The sequence below is a fragment of the Manis javanica genome, chromosome 8, assembly GCF_040802235.1.
Source record: "Manis javanica isolate MJ-LG chromosome 8, MJ_LKY, whole genome shotgun sequence".
Lineage (NCBI taxonomy): Eukaryota > Metazoa > Chordata > Mammalia > Pholidota > Manidae > Manis > Manis javanica.
This window is the reverse complement of record NC_133163.1, coordinates 113,010,775-113,031,760: the sequence shown is the minus strand read 5'-3', so window position 1 is coordinate 113,031,760 and position 20,986 is coordinate 113,010,775. Positions and strand designations below refer to the sequence as shown.

General features: G+C 46.2%; 1 protein-coding gene across 2 annotated transcripts in view; it reads left to right on the top strand.

The window, feature by feature from the left end:
- The first annotated feature begins 3,012 nt into the window (after window positions 1-3,012).
- Window positions 3,013-20,986, top strand: part of DAPK2 (death associated protein kinase 2) — a 113,016-nt gene continuing 95,042 nt past the window's right edge. Inside the window, exons 1-2 of one of the 2 annotated variants that reach the window (XM_037004162.2) lie at window positions 3,013-3,308; window positions 9,024-9,121. In XM_037004162.2, the coding sequence (XP_036860057.2) occupies window positions 9,030-9,121 (92 nt within the window). In that variant the 5' untranslated portion in view covers window positions 3,013-3,308; window positions 9,024-9,029. The remainder of the gene's footprint in view (window positions 3,309-9,023; window positions 9,122-20,986) is intronic. The other variant, XM_017653270.3, reaches the window with a different exon arrangement.

Below are 20,986 nucleotides of genomic sequence, written 5' to 3'. Positions count from 1 at the left end.
CCCCACTCCCAGAGGTTTTGATGTAATTGGTGTGGGGCACGGTCTGAGCACTGGGATTTTTTAACACTCCCAGGGTAATTCTGATGTGCAGCGAGGGCTGAGAACCCCTGCATTAACACCATTTTGGAAAAGTTGGAAGTTTCACTTGAGGGCAGTCAGCGGGGAGGTGGGGCAGAAAGAGCTTGGGCTTTGGAGATGGGCAGGCCAGATTCATGTCACAGCTCAGTCACTTACAAGTCAACTTTCCCAAGCCTCAGTTACTTCATCTGCAGGAGGGAATAATAGCATCCACCTTGAAGTAAAGCCTCTGGCACTGAGATGGCACATGCTAGAAGAAATGCAATTTGTGGCAGCTATTAAAAATAATGATACATTTCTCTATCCAACATATGGTTACTAAGCGACAGGTGGTTGGGTACCCTTAGGGGACAATAGAAGACAAGACAGTTATGGTCCCTCACCTTGTGGCATTTACATTCAATTTGACAAGCTTTATTAGATTTGGGATATCAGGCACTATATGGGTATAAAGATGAACAAGACATTGTCCTGGCCTTAAAGGAGAAGACATTGTCCTAACCTTAATGGTAACTAAACTAGAGGAAGGGGAATGCTAACTAAGTACAAGCCAAGAAATGGTGGGGTTCTGGGCAGAAGGCCATCTAGAGGGCAGATCATGGAAGTTTCTATCGGAAGATGTTCCTGAGAGGGCCCTTGAAGAATTTGATGGGGTTTTGTAGGAAGGATGAAGGTGGTAGTGGAATGGCTTAAACAAAAAGCATGGAGGCAGGAACAGTCAATACTCCAACCTGGCAAGAATTGGATGTGCCTGTGCAAGAGGGAAGAGGATGTGCGTGCGCTGCGTGACGTGTAGGGAGAGCCTTAGCAGTCAGTGAGGCGTTTCTACTCTGTTTGGTCAGCGGTGGGAACCACGCAGGAACTGGAGCAGAGTTGCATAACTCTTAGCTCTGAAAATATGGACCTCCTCCTGGCTTCCTTATGGAGTAGTGTCCTTGTTGCCACCCCCCTCAGGGTGTCCCCTTCTCTGCTCACTGCTGCCCTTGGTCCCATATTCAGTGCTTGGTGCCCTGTTGCTGCTTTCAGGTGAGAGTCTGATAAACATACTCAACCTTAAGCAGAAAATGCATTTTCAGATGGTACCTCCCTGGGCAATTACATTTGGCAAACTGAGAATCTGGAGGAGGCCTGGTTCTAATCCCGACTCTTGCCTCGTACCAGCTGTGTGACCTTGGGCAAGTCATTTGCCTGAGCCTCAGTTTCCTCATCTGAAAAATGACCAGGCTGGATGGCATGATTGACAATGACCCTTTCAGTCGCAATGTTCTCTAATTTTCCAAGTACCAAGTCCAAGGATGTCTGTTTTGCCTCATGCAAGGAGATGTCATTGCTACAGATTTGGTATTTATTAAACATGAGTGGGGAAGGGATGAAGAGGCTACATGTAGGTACTCTGGCAGTGCTGGCTGAGCCCAGCCTTGGATTCATCATAGCCCAGGCACTAGCCATGTGAATGAAGAAGCCTGGACATCCTGGAGAATATTCCATCCCCTAGCCATTCAAGTCATTTCCAGCCACTCAAGTCTTCCCAGTGAAGCCCCAGACATTGTGCAGCAGAGATAAGCCATAAACACTGTGTACCATCTGAATTCCTGACCCTTAGAATTCACGAGTCTCACAAGATTGTTGTTTCATGCCACTAAGGCTGGGGGTGGTTTGCTACACAGTGACAGATAAATGGAAAATGGGGTGAGAGTGGGCATTTTGAGGTCAGTCTGAGGATGAAAGGTGTCCCTATGGTGGTGGAACCTCAGTGGGTGTCCTCCTCTGCCCACTGACTTCCGAAGCCACCTCTGGTCTCCGTTATCACTCCAGGTAGCATGGTGCTCTTGGGAGAGGAGCTTCAGAGACTTCATTGTCCTGGGAAGTTGTAAAGTTTATAAACAAGGAAGCTGTGTTCTCCAGGCTGTCCCAGGGAACAGTCAGCTGGGGGAGGAGGTGGGCAGAGTTCATCTGTAATGTCAGTACTTGTGTCAGAAAGGCTAACTGGCAGAGGGGAGGTTGCTCACAGTGGTGGAGGTCCTCTAGGCGCTCTAACACACTCTATTTCATTTCAGCCCCAGACGGCTCCCTTAGGTGCTATAAGAAGGGCTGCTTGCCCCACTTTGCTGATGAAAGAGCAGCTCATATGCCATGCCCAAGGCTCCACACTGGGAAGGGCAGAGTAGGGCTTTGAACCAAACTGCAGGACTCTGAACGGGACACCTTTTCCTCTTGGACTGTCTTGAGGAGCCCAGAGAATGCCTTGGAGATGGAAGCTCTGGGAAGGGGCCTCCATTTCCTTTTGCTGAAGAGTCTCTTGTCTTGAAGTAAGACCACTGACCTTGGCTGAAGCTCTGTTTCCACCTCCTTCCTCCCATGACCTCCTCCACTCTCATTCCTTTTTCCCTCCTGGGATTTTTGGCAGAAGAAAGAGAAGAGGAATGCACTCCTAAGTCCCTTGTTAGGGGAGGCTGATGGTGATGTGAGCTCCACTCATCACCTGTGCCAGCGCTGGGGACACAGAAGGCGAGCGAGGCCCGGCCCCTCCCACACTGGGATGGTGGTGAGAAGGAAGTGTCCTTCCCCACCACAGCCCCCTCCCTGCTGTGGGGAGCGGGTGGTGGGGTTCCCAGAAGAATCTGGGCGGCGCAGGGAGCGTTCTAGCTGGGAGAGAGGAAGCGGCCTATTCCCTAGCGCTGCTTCCTCTCTCGGTATGTGTGTGTGTTGAGGGGTGGGGCAAGGAAATACCAATTTCTGAGTGATTTTGCCAGGCTGCATCACACTTACCGGCTCATTTAAATCAATTTCCAGATAAGGCTTGGAGAAGTTAGTTGACTTGTCTTGGGCCACACAGCATGTGCGTGGCAGCGGTGAGGATGCCAGGAGGGTCTTGCGGCTGGCTCTCGCCCCCTGTCCCGGGCACCTCACATCCCCCCTGGACGAACCCGCCCGGGGCTGGTTCACCGGAGGGCCTTCATTCACCCGCGGGCTGTCCGGAGGGGCTCCCAGCAGGGGGCGCCCCGAGCCCCGTCCCGGGCCTCCGGGAGCGTCTCCGGCCGGCGCCTGGGACGGGGCTGGCCGCTCCGCCCCCTCGGCTCCTCAGTGGCTCCGCGGGCGGGCAGGCGCCGGGCGGGCAGGGAGGAGAGCGCAGCCTCGCGGAGCGCCGCGCACCCCGCCGCGCCCACCGAGCCCATCGAGCCCACCGTTCCCGCCGTCCCGCCGCGCCCTCCGCAGCGCAGCCTCCCTGCGTGAGTAGCGCCCGTCTGCGGGCCCGACGGGCGGAAAGGGGCGCACGGCCGGACTGCAGCTGCGCCCCGGGGCTGGGGCCAGAGGGAGCAGACAGCTGTGGGGCGCTCTCTCGGGCTCTCCAAACCCACTGCTTTGGTCCCTGACGCCACCCCTCGGGAGTGGCCGGCCGTGGCCTTGGGCGCTGTGGCTGGCACTGGAACGCCAGGACCTGCCCGCTGCGCCCCCAGGGCGCGCTCCGAAGCCTGGCACTTTGACTTGAGGGATGATGTGGGGCGGCAGGCAGATGCCTGGTACCCAGGGAGGAGAAAGAAGACAGACTTCCATCAAGTTAGGGCCCCTTGACGACAGGGAGAACACCCCAGATTTCCGGGAGGAGAGGGGCCAGGTCTTCTCATCATCAGCCGCCTCACACACCTCCTTCTCCCGTCTTGCACGAGGTGAGGCGAGGAGGTTGCTCTGCCCACAGCCAGCTTCCTATGTGGCAGTGAAGAGTCAGGAGTCTCCGCTGTCAGGAGCCCTGCCCCAGGCAGAGCTGGGATGGGCATGGGGGCAGCCAGGAAGTCTGCAGCAGGCTGAGGTAGAAAGGCTAGAAAGGGCATAGAAGGGTGCTGTCACCGGTTGTCCCTGACTCTAGGCCAGGCATTGTGGATGTCTCACGGCATGTGTGGATCTGACTAATCCTCACTGTAACTCTGCAAGGAGAAAATGAGATGCAAAGAGGTGAGCCCTGAGGTCAGGCTGGTAGTGGTAGGTTAGGGGTGCACCTGGGAAGAGAGAATGTGTGTCATAGTTGCCTGCCTCAGAGACAAGTGGAGAGAGCACAGCCCCTGACTTCTTGTACTCTAGAATCAGTGGAGGGCAGCCGGGGGCTGCTGCTGTGCTTCTGTTTCCCAAGGTATTCATTCTATAAGGGAGAGTCCATCACGGAGGTGCACTGGTACCTTGGCCTCTTCACAGATACTTTCAGAGTCCTGTTCTTCTCTAAATCACACATGTCTAAAGATGTGTTATTAGTACCTGAAGTGGCCCCACTGATAATTCAGCAACCTTGGGAAAGGCTTGGGCAGGAGGCCCAGGGTTGTGTCAATGTGGGTAGGTATGGCAAGTCTGGGGCAAATTTCCTGCTGGCGGGAATGAGACCTGAACTGACCCTGATGACCTCCCTAAGACCCCCTTGGTTGTTAGTTGTTGGGGTGAACAAGCAGGCTGCCCAGCAGAGCTGGGCCTTCCTCAGAAAGACAGAGTTTTCTTATGTCAGCTTAGGTAGGTGGCTGATCTCTGGGCCCTAGCTTCCTCATCAGAAATTAGGGTAGGTCAGAGCTTTGAGTTCACGGAGGGGCTCTGTGTTGCCAGAGCTCCCTCCCTCCTGTTGGCCGCCTCCTCAGAGTCTGTGATGATTGCTCATGCAGGGGGAGTGGGTAATAAGGGGACAGTCCTGCCTACCCCTTGCAATGGTCTCACTTCATTGACTTGCACTGGGTGAGGTGGGGAGAGGATCTCCAAGCTCAGCAGAGTGAGCTCCCGGTGGGGGAGAGGACTTGGTAGGGTTGAGAATTCCCTATGGGGTGATCCTCCAGCACTGGGGGCCTCCTCCTAGCTCGCCTCTTAGGAGGCCACTGACTTCCCCAACCCTGGTGCCACCAGTGGAGGGTTGAGGGTGCTGTCAACGGAAGCCCAGGGAAGAGCAGCTGGATAAGTGGGCAAACTGTGTGAATTTTACCAAGTCCCTTCCCCTGTCTGGACCTCAATTTCCTCCTTTTGTAAAGCATGTGGGTTAGACCAGACAGCAGTGGTTTCCAGACTTTTTCCTCTCAAGAGATTGTTACACAGAACCCCTACATATAGTGTCGGCAAAGTGGAACTGCTCCTGCTCCCCTTTCTCACGCTGGTGGCTCCTGAAGCAGAATCTAAAAATCCCCTAGGTGATCTTCGAGGTTCCTTTTTGTGAGGTTCTAGAGAATCTATGTTAACCCTCCAAAGGAATGTGAATTCTAGAGAGCCCAGTAAGAGAAATGTGGGCACTAGGATGATCCTTGGAACGTCCGGAGCAGGTGGCCTGTGACTCTGACTGGAAGTTGTAGCTGTGTCCCTGCCCTCTGCCATGTGGTTTCATGTTATTTAGGGCCAGAAAGGTGCCTGTACCTCTGGGTCCTCCTCTGGGTCTTACTTGGGGATGATAAGTCCACCTCAGAGTTTCTCCCCTTTAGTTTCTAAACTGGTAAAAATTCAAGTTCATCATGGGGACAGAGGACAGGGTTTAAGTCGTCGGTTGTTTCACCTGAGGAGGTAGCTGAGCAGCAGCCTCAAGACGGAAGGCTTAGGCACTAAATGTAAATCAACCGACGCTTAGCAGGTGTCTGCTATATACCAGCTGCCACAAGGGGAACAGGGGTGACGATGTCACCGTCTCTGTCTGCACGGGGCTCCAAGACAAGAGATAGCAGAGAAGGAACTCAAATTTGTTGGGACTCTCCAGGCACTATTTGAAACATTTTATGTGTTATCTCCTATGTCCCACTAAGTAGATACTAGACTCATTTTTTTATTATGTAAAATTTTGATTACATACAAAGTAAGTGTATATCCCATCTAATCACTAAGATCAAGAAACAGCATTGTCAGCACCCAGAAACCCCTTGTGTCCCCTTCCAGGCACAACCACCCACCCAGGGGAAACCGCTCTTCTGACTTTGAGCACCACTAGTCTTGCCTAAGTGAAATCACACAGGATGTCGTCTTTTGTGCCTGGCTTCTTTCCTTTACATTGTTTATGGGCTCCATCTATGTTGTTGCAGGTTGCAACAGTTTATTCCTTCTCATTGTTGTATAATAATGCCACTGTATGGGTATAATTCAATTTATTTATCCATCCTTCTATTGATGGCCATTTGGTTGTTTCCGATTTTTAATTATTACTCATACTGCTGCTGTGAACATTCTAACTTGGACCATTTTGGAAAGCATCTATGTGCATTTCTCTTAGGTATATCCTGAGAAACTGCCCAAACTGTCCAAAGTGGCTGTCCCAGTATATACGCCCCTGCAGTGTTTGAGCATTCTAGTTGCTCTGCATAGTCACAATACTAGGTGTGTGTTGTCTGGACTCATTTTCCATATAGGGAATTTGAAGCTCAGAAGAGTTGTCCTGTGTTCAGAGTGTGCTAGTAAGCGGTAGAGCTGGGATTTGAACTCAGACCTGTATGACTATGGAATCTGTGCTTTCTCCTTCTGGGTTAGACACAGAAAGGTTATGAGCCAAAACATAAGTTTTTACCCTAAAAATGCATGAAGAGCCCTCTTCGAGAATTTAAAGGCAGAGGAAGGGGCAGATTTTAATCTGTTTTGGAGAGAAAAAGAGTCACGGAGCCTCACAGAGGTGGCAGCATTTCAGCTGGGCCTTGCAGGAAGGCTGTCCAGGTAGGCCTCTATGGAGAGGGCCCAGCTGGAGCTGAGGCATGGCAGGGGTGAGAGTTTTGGGGGAATGAAAAAGGTCTACTTTACCTGTAGTCTAGGATTTGTAAAAGGAGGGGACTAAGGCTGAAAATGTGATTTGGGGCCAACCTGGTGGGCCTAGTTTGTCCTTAGGGAGCTACCCTGCCCCCCATTCCCTGGCCATCCAGGATGTGGAGCCCAAGGCAGGGGCCTGTCATTTTTCTGCAGAACTGGGCTGCTTTGAATCCAGCTCAGCTCCTGATAGTAAATAGCCCTGGCCTCTCGACAAATTGGAGGATCTTAACCGTTCATGGGACCACACTCAGTGTATTTGCTGATCAAATATTTTGGTGTTTTCTGCTTCCATCTAGCTGTGTGGAATGAGTAACTCCACCCCCAGGACCTAACTGAACCAAATGGTTTCTTTGGAAGGATTTTTTCAGCAAAAAGAAGATGATAGATAGCAGTCATGCTACCCTCTGGGCTAGTCTCAGGAGACTTGCCAGGATGGGGTGGGGGTAAGGGAGTCTGACTTCTTACTCTAGTCAAGCCAGGTTTGCCAGAAGGATCCCCAAACCTTTTCCTGAGAAAGGAATTGAATTGGTTGTCTCAGTGGCTGTGGGAAGCAGAACAATGGCCTAGGATGAGTCAAATACTGATAGTAATAATCATCCTTCTTATTTGTCCACAGTTTTGCCCTTATCACAATGGATCCTTACTTGGATGTGTGAAGTGGGTGAAGGAGATGTTATCACTTGTGTTTGCAGATGAGGGGACTGAGGCCCTGAGAGGGTGCCAACCTGTGTGGGTCACATGGCTAATACACACCCAGGCTCGTCTAGACCTGGGCTCCTAGAACCTGTTCTTTCCAGTATTCCAAACTGGCTGGGCCTGGCCCAGTACAGAGTGAAGACCAACAGGGAGGGGAATATGTGATGGGCCCCAACAAGCAGGAGGTCAGCAGCTGATTCTGAGAGTGAGGCCTGGAACCAGGCCAGCTCTGCCTGGGGGTTTTCAGGGATGTGGGTGCCTCCATGGGAGGGAGGGAGGCAGGCAGGCGGCACCTTGGTAACAGAGCTGTGGTTTGGAGGAAAGAGGGTGGCGTGCATACACCCTCTGAGAGTTAGAACGGCCCCAGCCAGTTGGCATTGATGAGACCTCACCCTTATGTAATGGTGCCTCCACAAAGCCTGAGGAAGGCAATCCTTCAGGGTTTATGGGGCCCGGGTATGATGGCAGAAGAAAAGCTGCCAGTGCTAGCCAGAATGAGCTCTGAGAGGCCTTGGCCAATGACTCCTGAAAGACATATCCGCACGTAGCCAGTTTTACTTTTGTGATTTGTAGACTGTGTCTTGGGCCCTGCCCCTGGGGTGCTGTCCAGGGTGACCTGGGAATGGGTGAGCTCCTGGGGGTAAGGGGGTCCCAGGGCAGCAAACAGTCTCTTCTGGTGGGGTGGTGAGCACTCCCAAGGCTCAGAGTTGTCCTGTAGCCCTTGCTGAGGTGTTCTGGGCAGGCAGCATTAGCTCCATTTTACAGTTGAAGAAACTGAGACTCTTCTGACAAGAGATGGGTCACAGAGCCAGCTGTGGGCAAAAGTGGGACTAGAATCTCTGGCACCAGCTCCCGGGGCCTATTGTAATTTGTCACACCACTGCCGCCCATCTTTCCCTTGGGGTGATTGGTGAGTGAGAGGGTTTACAAATTAGTCAGACTCAGTCGGCTGGCATAGCCCCTGAAGGGGCTGAGGTCACAATAATCTTTTGCCTAGTTCTACTGCATTTTTCAAAATAATTTCATGACTTGTAGTGGTTTATACAGCCCTAACGCCTTTTACAGATGAAGAAACTAAGTCTTTGGCATGTTAAATGATTTACCCAAGCAAAACTGGGATTTGAACCCAGAGCTTGTGACTCAAGAACAAGTGCTCTTTTCCCTGCATCAAGCAGCCTCTTTTCTCGGGGAGACCTGAATTTCAGGAGCACAAATTGCTGAAATTGGCCATGGCTCTGTTGCTCTGTACTTGTTCAGAGCAGATCTGAAGAAGTGAGGCGGCTGCTTTTTTTGTCTGCTTAACAAATCTGAATGAATATGTATCAAATAAGAACCATGCTTCATCAGTCACAGGCGAGAAAAGGCTTGAACAGGCCAGTTCTGGAGGAATGAGGGCTGTGGGTTATTCTTAAATTATTAGCTTCTTTGCAGCCAGTTACTTTGAGACCCAGTCTCTTAGGCTGATGGTGATTTACGTGGCTGTCCTGACCTCAGGTTTCTTTCCAATTCAGGACTGTATGGTGCAGGTCTCAATGAGGAGCCCAAACATGGAGACATTCAAGCAGCAGAAGGTGGAGGACTTCTACGACATCGGAGAGGAGCTGGGGAGGTAAGGTGCTGTGAGAGGTGGAGGCTGCTTCTCTTGGTGCACTTGTCAGTTGATCTCGTAGGGCTTGTCACAGGACTCGTGGGAAGCTATAAAAACAATCCTGAGGTTTAATCCTGCAAATAGTCATCTCTCTGGAAATAACTTGCCAGCAGAAGGGACTAGAATTCTTGAGTTCTGTATCGTCAGTATAACCCGGCTAACAATTACAGCAAATCTAATTATTCTTGTTTTATCTGTTACTTGTCTCACAAAGCCTTCGCCATGCCCTGAACTGAGACCTGAACTGTTGGTTTTATACTCCAAGTTGCACTTGGGATTCTCCATGGTTCCCAGGATTTTGTTTCATAAGCTCAGTGCCTGAATGGGAGGTGAAGTAATCCTCCTAAAAATGGATTTTCATTGAGTAACAAGCCACACAAGCCTAGTCACAAAGGTTCCTGGGACTTGAGTTACTGGATACATTTTCAGGTTTGCTAATCCCAGAGTATAGCCAGATAAACTCTGAGATCTGAAAGCAGCTACTATTTGGAGAGAAATGAAGATTTTTCTGAAGCTCTATTCTTACCTTTCATTTCTGATAATTATTAATATTTAGATGGTGTTTTAATGATTGCAGAGCACCAGTCCTAAAGTTTGATTTTTACAACAATGCATAAAATCAGAATTAATTTTACTCTCTCTCCTTTTTCAATGGGGGATCTGTGGTCCAAAGAGCTTCAGCAAATTGCCTCAAGTTGCTGAGCCAGCAAGCGACCTCCCCAAGGTCTGGCCGGTCCGATCTAGTCCTGCACACCTCTCATGCTCACTCCCAGGTCCTCACCGGCACACCCAGCCCGGCCCCTTCACACACGCAGCAGAGGACAAGCCTGGGGCTTTAGAGCCTCCACAGTGCCCAAGAGGCAGAACAGCAGGCCTTTCCCCTTTATCAAGCTCGTGGGTCGAGACTAATTCTCTTTGTTTTATTTTTAAAGACAAAAAACAAGAGCTTCAAAGTGAGAGGGGCCTTATTCTGAGGAGAATGGGAGGCACAGTCACTTCAAGTTCAGGGAGCACTTGTTCTGGCTGGCGGGCTGGGAGAGGGAGTGACTGCAGAGAGGCTGGAGGGGGGATGCCCCCGTGTGAGCTGGCTGCCCCTGGCAATCCAGGGCCTGGTGAGGGGTGGGAGGAGGACAGAGGCCTAGAGGCTGGAGGCTGTTCAGCTGGACGGTGCCTCCTCATGGGAAGCTAGGTTCTCTTTGCCTCAGGTGCTTCTCTTGACCTTGGTGACCCCAGGGGGCCAGTGGCATCCTCAGCAGGAGATCCTGGCAGGCCCCTGCCAATGGCATGTAACTGGGTGGCCTCACCTTGGCCATGTCCTATGTGTAGGGCTCTGTGCTAAGCACTCTGGGCACAAGGGTGAGCAAGACAGGGGCGGTCTGTGCCCTCCTGGAGCTCCAGGCTGGCAGTGCGGGTAGCCACACACACAGTAAGGGTGGGATTGGATGGGACTATGTCAGGGTGAGCTGAGAACTAAGTCAGGTGGGAGCTCTGAGGAAGGAAGGAGAAGCAGGTCCCTGGGAAACCATCTGTTATTCCTTCTTAGCCCTGTCTCTTCCCCATTCTGTAATTCAGAGCTAGGAGAACTGGGCGAGACCACATGTTTTCTGGTCCTTCACCTGTAACAGGGAGTGAAGGCCCTTGTACCTCACAAGCACAATGGTAAACAGAAGAAGCCAGGCTCAAGAATCCATCCTGCATGATTCCATTTGCACAAAGTTCAACGCAGGTGAAATTGAATCAGTGGTGCTGGAAGTCAGAACAGTGGTTATTCTTGGAGGACTAGTGCCTGGAAGGGGGCATGAGAGGGATTTGGGGGGGTAAATATTATTCTGTTTCTTATCTTATGTTCATTTCATGAAGATAAATCAAGCCACACATGTTTATGTACATTTTGCTGTAGACATGTTATATCTTAACTAAAACCATGTACAGCTGACCCTTGAACAGTGCAGGGGTCAGGGTCACCACATAGTCGAAAATCCACATAGAACTTTTGACTTCTCAAAACGTAACTACTAATAGCCTATTGTTGACCAGAATCCTTATTACTGTTAATGTAAAGAGTCAATTAGCACATATTTTGTGTGTTATATGTATTACATACCATAGTCTTACAATAAAATTAACTTGAGAAAAGAAAATGTTTTTTCAAATTGTTACAAATCTCAAAAAGCTTTTCCAATATATTTAGTGTGAAAAAATCCACATATAAACTTGTGTTGTTCAAGGGTCACATGTGTTAAGAAACAAGGAATCTTTAATTCTATGCTATGTCCTGATCTGGTCTCTGAAGGACATGTTTCTGATCCTTTGGAGGCCTTGATATGTGTATATCCTACAAATAAGAGAACATCTGTGAGAAAAGCTGCAAAATCCAGCTTTGGATCAGGCCAGCGCTGAGTGTAGACAGACACTTGGCTGAGCTTACATTTTGACGCCAGGCTGCTGGGGATGCTGGAGGTTGTCTGCTGTTCTGGGAAGCAGTTGGAGAAATGCTGGCCCACAGACTCTGGCCTCTCCCAGCCTCAGCAGCTGCCATGGGCAGAGCAAGGGAATATCAGAACAGGGCTCATGAAGAGAAACCCATCCAACCTCTCATTTTATAGCTGAGGCTAAGACCAGAGAGGGGATGTAGCTTGCCCAAGGTCACATGGGGAACTGGAGACAGACCAATGGTGGTCTCGCTCCTAGTCTAGGGCCCTGGCCACCATACCGTATGGACCCACAAAATGCAAACTTATTTTTTCCTTTATTTGGAATGCTTTTGGTGGGTGGGAGAGAATATATGGCAGAGTGGTCTTTTCTGTTTGACCATGAGGGTAGCTGGACCAGAGTCACGAGGGAAACCATTTGGGAAGGAGTGATGTTCACCTGGGGGAGCGTGCTGTGTGCACAAGGATACAAGGTAATTTAAGGTAAATAGCATATAACGATCAGTGGTTTATTCTTTCCTACACTTACATGACTTTCCTTAGGTTTCCTTTACTTAGATTATTAGATTACATTAACATAAAATCATAAAATGCCACCATTGAACTGAATCTCAACAAGAATTTAGTACAAATCTCTGTTTAATAGACAAGGAAAGTGAGGCGATTTTTCCAAGATCACAGAGTAAGCGAAAAAAGGAGGTAGAACTTAAAGAAGCTTTTCAAAAGCTACACTGTGCTGGTTTCATCAGATAAAAATTTATCTATCTGTACATTCAACTTTTCCCACAGTCCCTGCCTCCCTCAAGGAGCCCGCCTCACCATTACCCGCACAGCCCCATCCCGCCCCCGCCTAGGGGAAGACAGGGGCCGTAAGGCCTGCTCCTCACACGAGGCTCATGTGCGCGAAGCACCTGCAGAATCTCCTTTTGCAGGGACAGGAGCCCTGCGCCAGGGAAGGGGCCCCTGCTCTCAGGCCTCACCCTTCCTAAACAGGGCTGAAGAATTTCTGGGACAGCCATATTGACAGGGCTGGCACGGTCTCCCAGTAGGATCCTCTGTGGTTAAGATGACCTGCCACACACTCAGCTTAGCCAGGAAAACCTCCTTTGGGGGAGGAACAAAACCCATGGTAAATGCGTAGAGCTCAGATTTCCCCGTGCTAGGTTCTATACCCGGTCTACCAACAAAACACTGTAGAAACCAATAATAATAGGTGTTTGGGTTTACCTGTCTCAGTCCTTGAGAAAGGGTTTTTTTCCCCAACATGAACTCTAAAGCAAAGGGGAATTATTTCTTTTTTTTTTGAGACAGCATCTCTCATATTTATTGATCAAATGGTTGTTAACAGTTAACAACAATAAAATTCTGTACAGGGGACTCAATGCATGCACAATCATTAATCCACCCCAAGCCTAATTCTCATCAGTCTCTGATCTTCTGAAGCACAACGAACAAGTTCTTACATGGTGAACAAATTCTTACATAGTGAATAAGTTCTTACATGGTGAACAGCACAAGGGCAGTCATCACAGAAACTTTCAGTTTTGATCACGCATTATGAACTACAAACAATCAGGTCAGATATGAATATTCATTTGGTTTTTATACTTGATTTATATGTGAATCTCACATTTCTCCATTATTATTATTATTATCATTATTATTATTATTATTTTAAATAAAATGCTGAAGTGGTAGGTAGATGCAAGATAAAGGTAGAAAACATAGTTTAGTGCTGTAAGAAAGCAAATGTAGATGATCAGGTGTGTGCCTATAGGCTAAGTATTAATCCAAGCTAGACAAGAGCAATAAAACATCCACGGACGCAGAAGATTTCTCTCAAAACAGGGGGGGTGAGGTTCTAAGCCTCACCTCTGTTGATCCCCAATTTCTCACCTGATGGCCCCCCTGTGACTGTGCCTGTCTTAGGTTGTTCCTCCCTTGAGGAATCTTACCCGTCTCTGGCTAACCAGTCATCTTCCGGGGCCATACAGGGAAATGTAAAGTTGGTAAGTGAGAAAGAAGCCATATTGTTTGAAAAGATTAGCTTTTTACTTCTTTGCAGATTTATGCCCTGTGGGTTTTATGCCCAGCATTTGTCTTGAGGTATCTTTACCACTTGGAAGAATTATGATACTCGGTAAATTTGATATGAGGCACGAATTCTATTTAAGGGTTGTAATTAGGAAGGAAGAAGAAAAGCTATAGAAGTAGCAGACGGAAGAAAACATGGGAAGATTGGTTAGTTCTTTGACATATCTTCTTGTAGAGTAACTTAAGCATGTATAGGTTTTAAACCACTAGTTAAATTGTGCACACACATTAACATAATAGGAATACAGTTACATAACCAAAGCAGACCTACAATTACCAGCCATCTCCAGTGAAACCAAGAAAACTAGTTAGGCACCCTAAGCATTTGTGAAAACTTATCTATGATATGATGGATATTGTCTAACTGAATTTGAATAGTTTGAGAAAAATCAGACAATTTAAAACAGCACATTCCTGGGAACTGTTCACATTCCATATGTTCTTTTAACAGTAGATAGTCTGTAGTCTCAAGATTTTGGAGCGTTGCAACTTGCACTTCTCCTAATTCTTGGTTGAGTTCCAACAGTATAGATCCAGTCAAATTTGTTATTTTATTGTATGCACAGACCAGCTTAGATATCTCCTTCTTCATTCCAATGGCGATTCCAGGAACCAGTGGGATGAATGCAGCTACAACTGCAGCAGCACCAGGATCTTTGTTGACGTTTTTTGATGATCATCTTCTGGAATGACTCTTCCAGAGTATGTTGATGTTGGAACTTCTTCTTCATATCATATCTTATTTCATTTTCTGGGTAGCCAAATTGGGCTTTGATCCTCTGTATAAACACAAACAGACCCTTTGCCCACACTTTGATATGCCCTTTATACCATTGTGAAGAACTTATTGGAGGTCACCACACAGGAACTGCTTTTTTTTTTTTAAGAGAAAGGAATATTATCAGAAAAATGTAATTCCATAGCTGATCATCTGACACCCTTTAAATGATCAAAATTAAGGATATTTAAAGCATGCATTAATCATTGATTTACAGTTAGTTTTATCCTATCAGGGAATAATCACCCTTTCTTTTTTTTTTGTTATCATTAACCTACACTTACATGAAGAATATTATGTTTAGTAGGCTCTCTCCTATACCAGGTCCCCCCTATAAACCCCTTTACAGTCACTGTCCATCAGCATAGCAAAATGCTGTAGAATCACTACTTGTCTTCTCTGTGTTGTACAGCCCTCCCCTTTCTCCCACCCCTCCTTTATGCATGCTAATCTTAAAATACCCCTTATCCCTCCCTACCCACCCATCCTCCCCAGTCCCTTTCTCTTTGGTACCTGTTAGTCCATTCTTGGGTTCTGTGATTCTGCTGCTGTTTTCTTCTTTCAGTTTTTCCATTGTTCTTATAGTCCACAGATGAGTGAAATCATTTGGTATTTCTCTGTCTCAGCTTGGCTTATTTCACTGAGCATAATACCCTCCAGCTCCATCCATGTTGTTGCAAATGGTAGGATTTGTTTTCTTCTTATGGCTGAGTAATATTCCATTGTGTATGTGTACCACATCTTCTTTATCCAATCATCTACTGATGGACACTTAGGTTGCTTCCAATTCTTGGCTATTGTAAATAGTGCTGCGATAAATATAGGGGTGCATCTGTCTTTTTCAAACTTGAGTGCTGCATTCTTAGGGTAAATTCCTAGGAGTGGAATTCCTGGGTCAAATGGTATTTCTATTTTGAGCATTTTGATGAACCTCCATACTGCTTTCCACAATGGTTGAACTAATTTACATTCCCACCAGCAGTGTAGGAGGGTTCCCCTTTCTCCACAGCCTCGCCAACATTTGTTGTTGTTTGTCTTTTGGATGGTAGTCATCCTTACTGGTGTGAGGTGATATCTCATTGTAGTTTTAATTTGCATTTCTCTGATAATTAGCGATGTGGAACATCTTTTCATGTGTCTGTTGGCCATCTGTATTTCTTTTTTGGAGAACTGTCTGTTCAGTTCCTCTGCCCATTTTTTAAGTGGATTGTTTGTTTTTTGTTTGTTGAGGTGGATGAGCTCTTTATATATTTTGGACGTCAAGCCTTTATCGGATCTGTCATTTTCATATATATTCTCCCATACTATAGGGTTCCTTTTTGTTCTATTGATGGTGTCTTTTGCTGTACAGAAGCTTTTTGGCTTAATATAGTCCCACTTGTTCATTTTTGCTGTTGTTTTCCTTGCCCGGGGAGATATGTTCAAGAAGAGGTCACTCATGTTTATGTCTAAAAGGTTTTTGCCTATGTTTTTTTCTAAGAGTTTTATGGTTTCATGACTTACATTCAGGTCTTTGATCCATTTTGAATTTACTTTTGTGTATGGGGTTAGACAATGGTCCAGTTTCATTCTCCTACATGTAGCTGTCCAGTTTTGCCAGCACCATCTGTTGAAGAGACTGTCATTTCACCATTGTATGTCCATGGCTCCTTTATCAAATATTAATTGACCATATATGTTTGGGTTAATGTCTGGAGTCTCTAATCTGTTCCACTGGTCTGTGGCTCTGTTCCTGTGCCAGTACCAAATTGTCTTGATTACTATGGCTTTTTAGTAGAGCTTGAAGTTGGGGAGTGAGATCCTCCCGACTTTATTCTTCTTTCTCAGGATTGCTTTGGCTATTTGGGGTCTTTGGTGTTTCCATACGAATTTTTGAATTATTTGTTCCAGTTCATTGAAGAATGTTGCTGGTAATTTGATAGGGATTGCATCAAATCTATATATAGCTTTAGGCAGGATGGCCATTTTGACGATATTAATTCTTCCTAGCCATGAGCATGGGATGAGTTTCCATTTGTTAGTGTCCCCTTTAATTTCTCTTAAGAGTGTCTTGTAGTTTTCAGGGTATAGGTCTTTTCACTTCTTTGGTTAGGTTTATTCCTAGGTATTTTATTCCTTTTGATGCAATTGTGAATGGAGTTGTTTTCCTGATTTCTCTTTCTATTGGTTCATTGTTAGTGTATAGGAAAGCTACAGATTTCTGTGTGTTAATTTTGTATCCTGCAACTTTGCTTGTATTCCAATATCAGTTCTAGTAGTTTTGGAGTGGAGTCTTTAGGGTTTTTTATGTACAATATCATATCATCTGCAAATAGTGACAGTTTAACCTCTTCTTTACCAATCTGGATTCCTTGTATTTCTTTGTTTTGTCTGATTGCCGTGGCTAGGAACTCCAGTACTATGTTAAATAACAGTGGGGAGAGTGGGCATCTCTGTCTAGTTCCCAATCTCAGAGGAAAAGCTTTCAGCTTCTCGCTGTTCAGTATAATGCTGGCTGTGGATTTATCATATATGGCCTTTATTATGTTGCGGTACTTGCCCTCTATTCCCATTTTGCTGAGAGTTTTTATCATGAATGGATGTTGAATTTTGTCAAATGCTTTTTCAGCATCTATGGAGATGATCATGTGGTGTTTGTCTTTCTTTTTGTTGATGTAGTGGATGATGTTGATGGATTTTTGAATGTTGTACCATCCTTGCATCCCTGGGATGAATCCCACTTGGTCATGGTGTATGATCCTTTTGATATACTGTTGAATTCGGTTTGCTAATATTTTATTGAGTATTTTTGCATCTACATTCATCAGGGATATTGGTCTGTAATTTTCTTTTTTGGTGGGGTCTTTGCCTGGTTTTGGTATTAGGGTGATGTTGGCTTCATAGAATGAGTTTGGGAGTATTCCCTCCTCTTCTATTTTTTGGAGCACTTTAAGGAGAATGGGTATTATGTCTTCTTTGTGTGTCTGATAAAATTCCGAGGTAAATCTGTCCGGCCCGGGGGTTTTCTTTTTGGGTAGTTTTTTGATTACCATTTCAATTTCTTTGCTCGTAATTGGTTTGTTTAACTTTTGTGTTTCTTCCTTGGTCATTCTTGGAAGGTTGTATTTTTCTAGGAAGTTGTCCATTTCTTCTAGGTTTTCCAGCTTGTTGGCATATAGGTTTTCATAGTAGTCTTTAATAATTCTTTGTATTTCTGTGGAGTCTATCATGATTTTTCCATTCTCATTTCTGATTCTGTTGATGTGTGTAGATTCTCTTTTTCTCTTAATAAGTCTGGCTAGAGGCTTATCTATTTTGTTTATTTTCTCAAAGAACCAGCTCTTGGTTTCATTGATTTTTGCTATTGTTTTATTCTTCTCAGTTTTGTTTATTTCTTCTCTGATCTTTATTATGTCCCTCCTTCTGCTGCCTTTAGGCCTCATTTGTTCTTCTTTTTCCAGTTTCGATAATTGTGATGTTAGACTATTCATTTGAGATTGTTCTTCCTTCTTCAAGTGTGCCTGCATTGCTATATACTTTCCTCTTAAGACTGCTTTCGCTGTGTCCCACAGAAGTTGGGGCTTAGTGTTGTTGTTGTCATTTGTTTCTATATATTGCTGGATCTCCATTTTGATTTGGTCATTGATCCACTGATTATTTAGGAGCGTGTTGTTAGGCCTCTATGTGTTTGTGAGCCTTTTTGCTTTCTTTGTAGAGTTTATTTCTAGTTTTATACCTTTGTGGTCTGAGAAGTTGGTTGGTAGAATTTCAATCTTTTTGAATTTACTGAGGCTCTTTTTGTGGCCTAGTATGTGGTCTATTCTGGAGAATGTTCCATGTGCACTTGAGAAGAATGTGTATCCTGTTGCTTTTGGATGTAGAGTTCTGTAGATGTCTATTAGGTCCATCTGTTCTAGTGTGTTGTTCAGTGCCTCTGTGTCCTTACTTATTTTCTGTCTGGTGGATCTGTCCCTTGGAGTGAGTGGTGTGTTGAAGTCTCCTAGAATGAATACATTGCATTCTATTTCCTCCTTTAGTTCTGTTAGTATTTGTTTCACATATGTTGGTGCTCCTGTGTTGGGTGCATATATATTTATAATGGTTATATCCTCTTGTTGGACTGAGCCCTTTATCATTATGCAGTGTCCTTCTTTATCTCTTCTTACTTTCTTTGTTTTGAAGTCTATTTTGTCTGATATTAGTACTGCAATCCCTGCTTTCTTCTCGCTGTTGTTTGCCTGAAATATGTTTTTCCATCCCTTGACTTTTAGTCTGTGCATGTCTTTGGGTTTGACGTGAGTTTCTTGTAAGCAGCATATAGATGGGTCTTGCTTTTTTATCCATTCTATTAGTCTGTGTCTTTTGATTGGTGCATTAAGTCCATTTACATTTAGGGTGACTATTGAGAGATATGTACTTATTGCCATTGCAGGCTTTAGATCCGTGGTTACCAAAGGTTCAAGGTTAGCCTCTTTAGTATCTTACTGCCTCACTTAGCTTGCTTATTGAACTGTTATATACACTGTCTGGAGATTATTTTCTTCTCTCCCTTCTTATTCTTCCTCCTCCTTTCTTCATATGTTGGGTGTTTTGTTCCGTGCTCTTTTTAGGAGTGCTCCCATCTAGAGCAGTCCCTGTAAGATGCCCTGTAGAGGTGGTTTGTGGGAAGCAGATTCCCTCAGCTTTTGTTTGTCAGGGAATTGTTTAATCCTGCCATCATATTTAAATGATACTCGTGCTGGATACAGTATCCTTGGTTCAAGGCCCTTTTGTTTCATTGTATTAAATATATCATGCCATTCTCTTCTTGCCTGTAGGGTTTCTGTTGAGAATTCTGATGATAGCCTGATGGGTTTTCCTTTATAGGTGACCTTTTTCTCTCTAGCTGCCTTTAAAACTCTTTCCTTGTCCTTGATCCTTGCCATTTTAATTATTATGTCTTTTGGTGTTGTCCTCCTTGGATCCTTTCTGTTGGGGGTTCTGTGTATTTCCATGTTCTGTTCGATTATTTCCTACCCCAGTTTGGGGAAGTTTTCAGCAATTATTTCTTCAAAGACACTTTCTATCCCTTTTCCTCTCTCTTCTTCTCCTGGTACCCCTATAATACGGATATTGTTCCTTTTGGATTGGTCACATAGTTCTCTTAGTATTGTTTCATTCCTGGAGATCCTTTTATCCCTCTCTATGTCAGCTCTATGCGTTCCTGTTCTCTGGTTTCTATTCCTTCAATGGCCTCTTGCATCTTATCCATTCTGCTTATAAATCCTTCCAGGGTTTGTTTCACTTCTGTGATCTCCTTCCTGGCATCTGTGATCTCCCCCCCAGACTTCATCCCATTGCTCTTGCATTTTTCTCTGCATCTCCTTCAGCATGGTCTTGATTTTTATTTTGAATTCTTTTTCAGGAAGACTGGTTAGGTCTGTCTCCTTCTCAGGTGTTGTCTCTGTGATCTTTGTCTGCCTGTAGTTTTGCCTTTTCATGGTGATAGAGATAGTTTGCAGAGCTGGTACGAGTGACGGCTGGAAGAGCTTTCCTTCTTGTTGGTTTGTGGCCTTCCTCTCCTGGAAGAACAGCGAACTCTAGTGGCTTGTGCTGGGTAGGTGCTCGCAGACAGGGCTTCTGCTTCCTGCCTGGCTGCTATGGAGTTTATCTCCGCTGTTGCTGTGGGCGTGGCCTGGCTCCAGCTGCTGCTCCAAAATGTTGGAGCCCCGTTGGAGGGGGACCGGTGGGGAGGCTATTTATCTCTGTAAGGGGCCTCTGTGCTCCCTGCTGCCCAGGGGGTTAGAGTGCCCAGAGATCCCCAGATTCCCTACCTCTGGACTAAGTGTCCCACCCTGCCCCTTTAAGACTTCCAAAAAGCACTTGCCAAACCAAAACAACAACAACAACAACAACAACAACAACAAAATTAAATAAATAATTAAAAAAAAAACAAAAAAACCCAAAAACCGCATGCTTTTCTTTGTTCTCCAGCATCGGCCTCAGGCACCCGCTCACTGGTCCTGCTGCCCTGTTTCCCTAGTATTGGGGACCCTGTCCCTTTAAGACTTCCAAAAAGCACCCAGCACAACAAAACAACAACAACAACAAAAAAGATGGCCGCTCGCTTTCCTTTTGTCCTCTAGCGCCGGCCTCCAGTACCCTCTCACCGTTCTTGCTGCCCTGTTTCCCTAGTATCCAGGACCCCATGCATGTACTGTGTCTGCGCTCTGGTGTGGGTGGCTGGGGCTGGGTGTTCAGCAGTCCTGGGTTCCCTAGCCCTTCTTGCTGACTCCTCTCCACCCACCGGGAGCTGGGGGGAGGGGTGCTCGGGTCCCGCGGGGCCGAGGCTTGTATCTTACCCCCTTCGTGAGGTGCTGGGTTCTCACAGGTGTGAATGTGGTCTGGATGTTGTCCTGTGTCCTCTAGTCTCTATTTTAGGAAGAGTTGTCTTTGTTATATTTTCATAGATATATGTGGTTTTGGGAGGAGATTTCCGCTGCTCTACTCACTCCGCCATCTTCTTATTATTTCTTTTTAAATGAAAGAAAAATAGTATTAGAG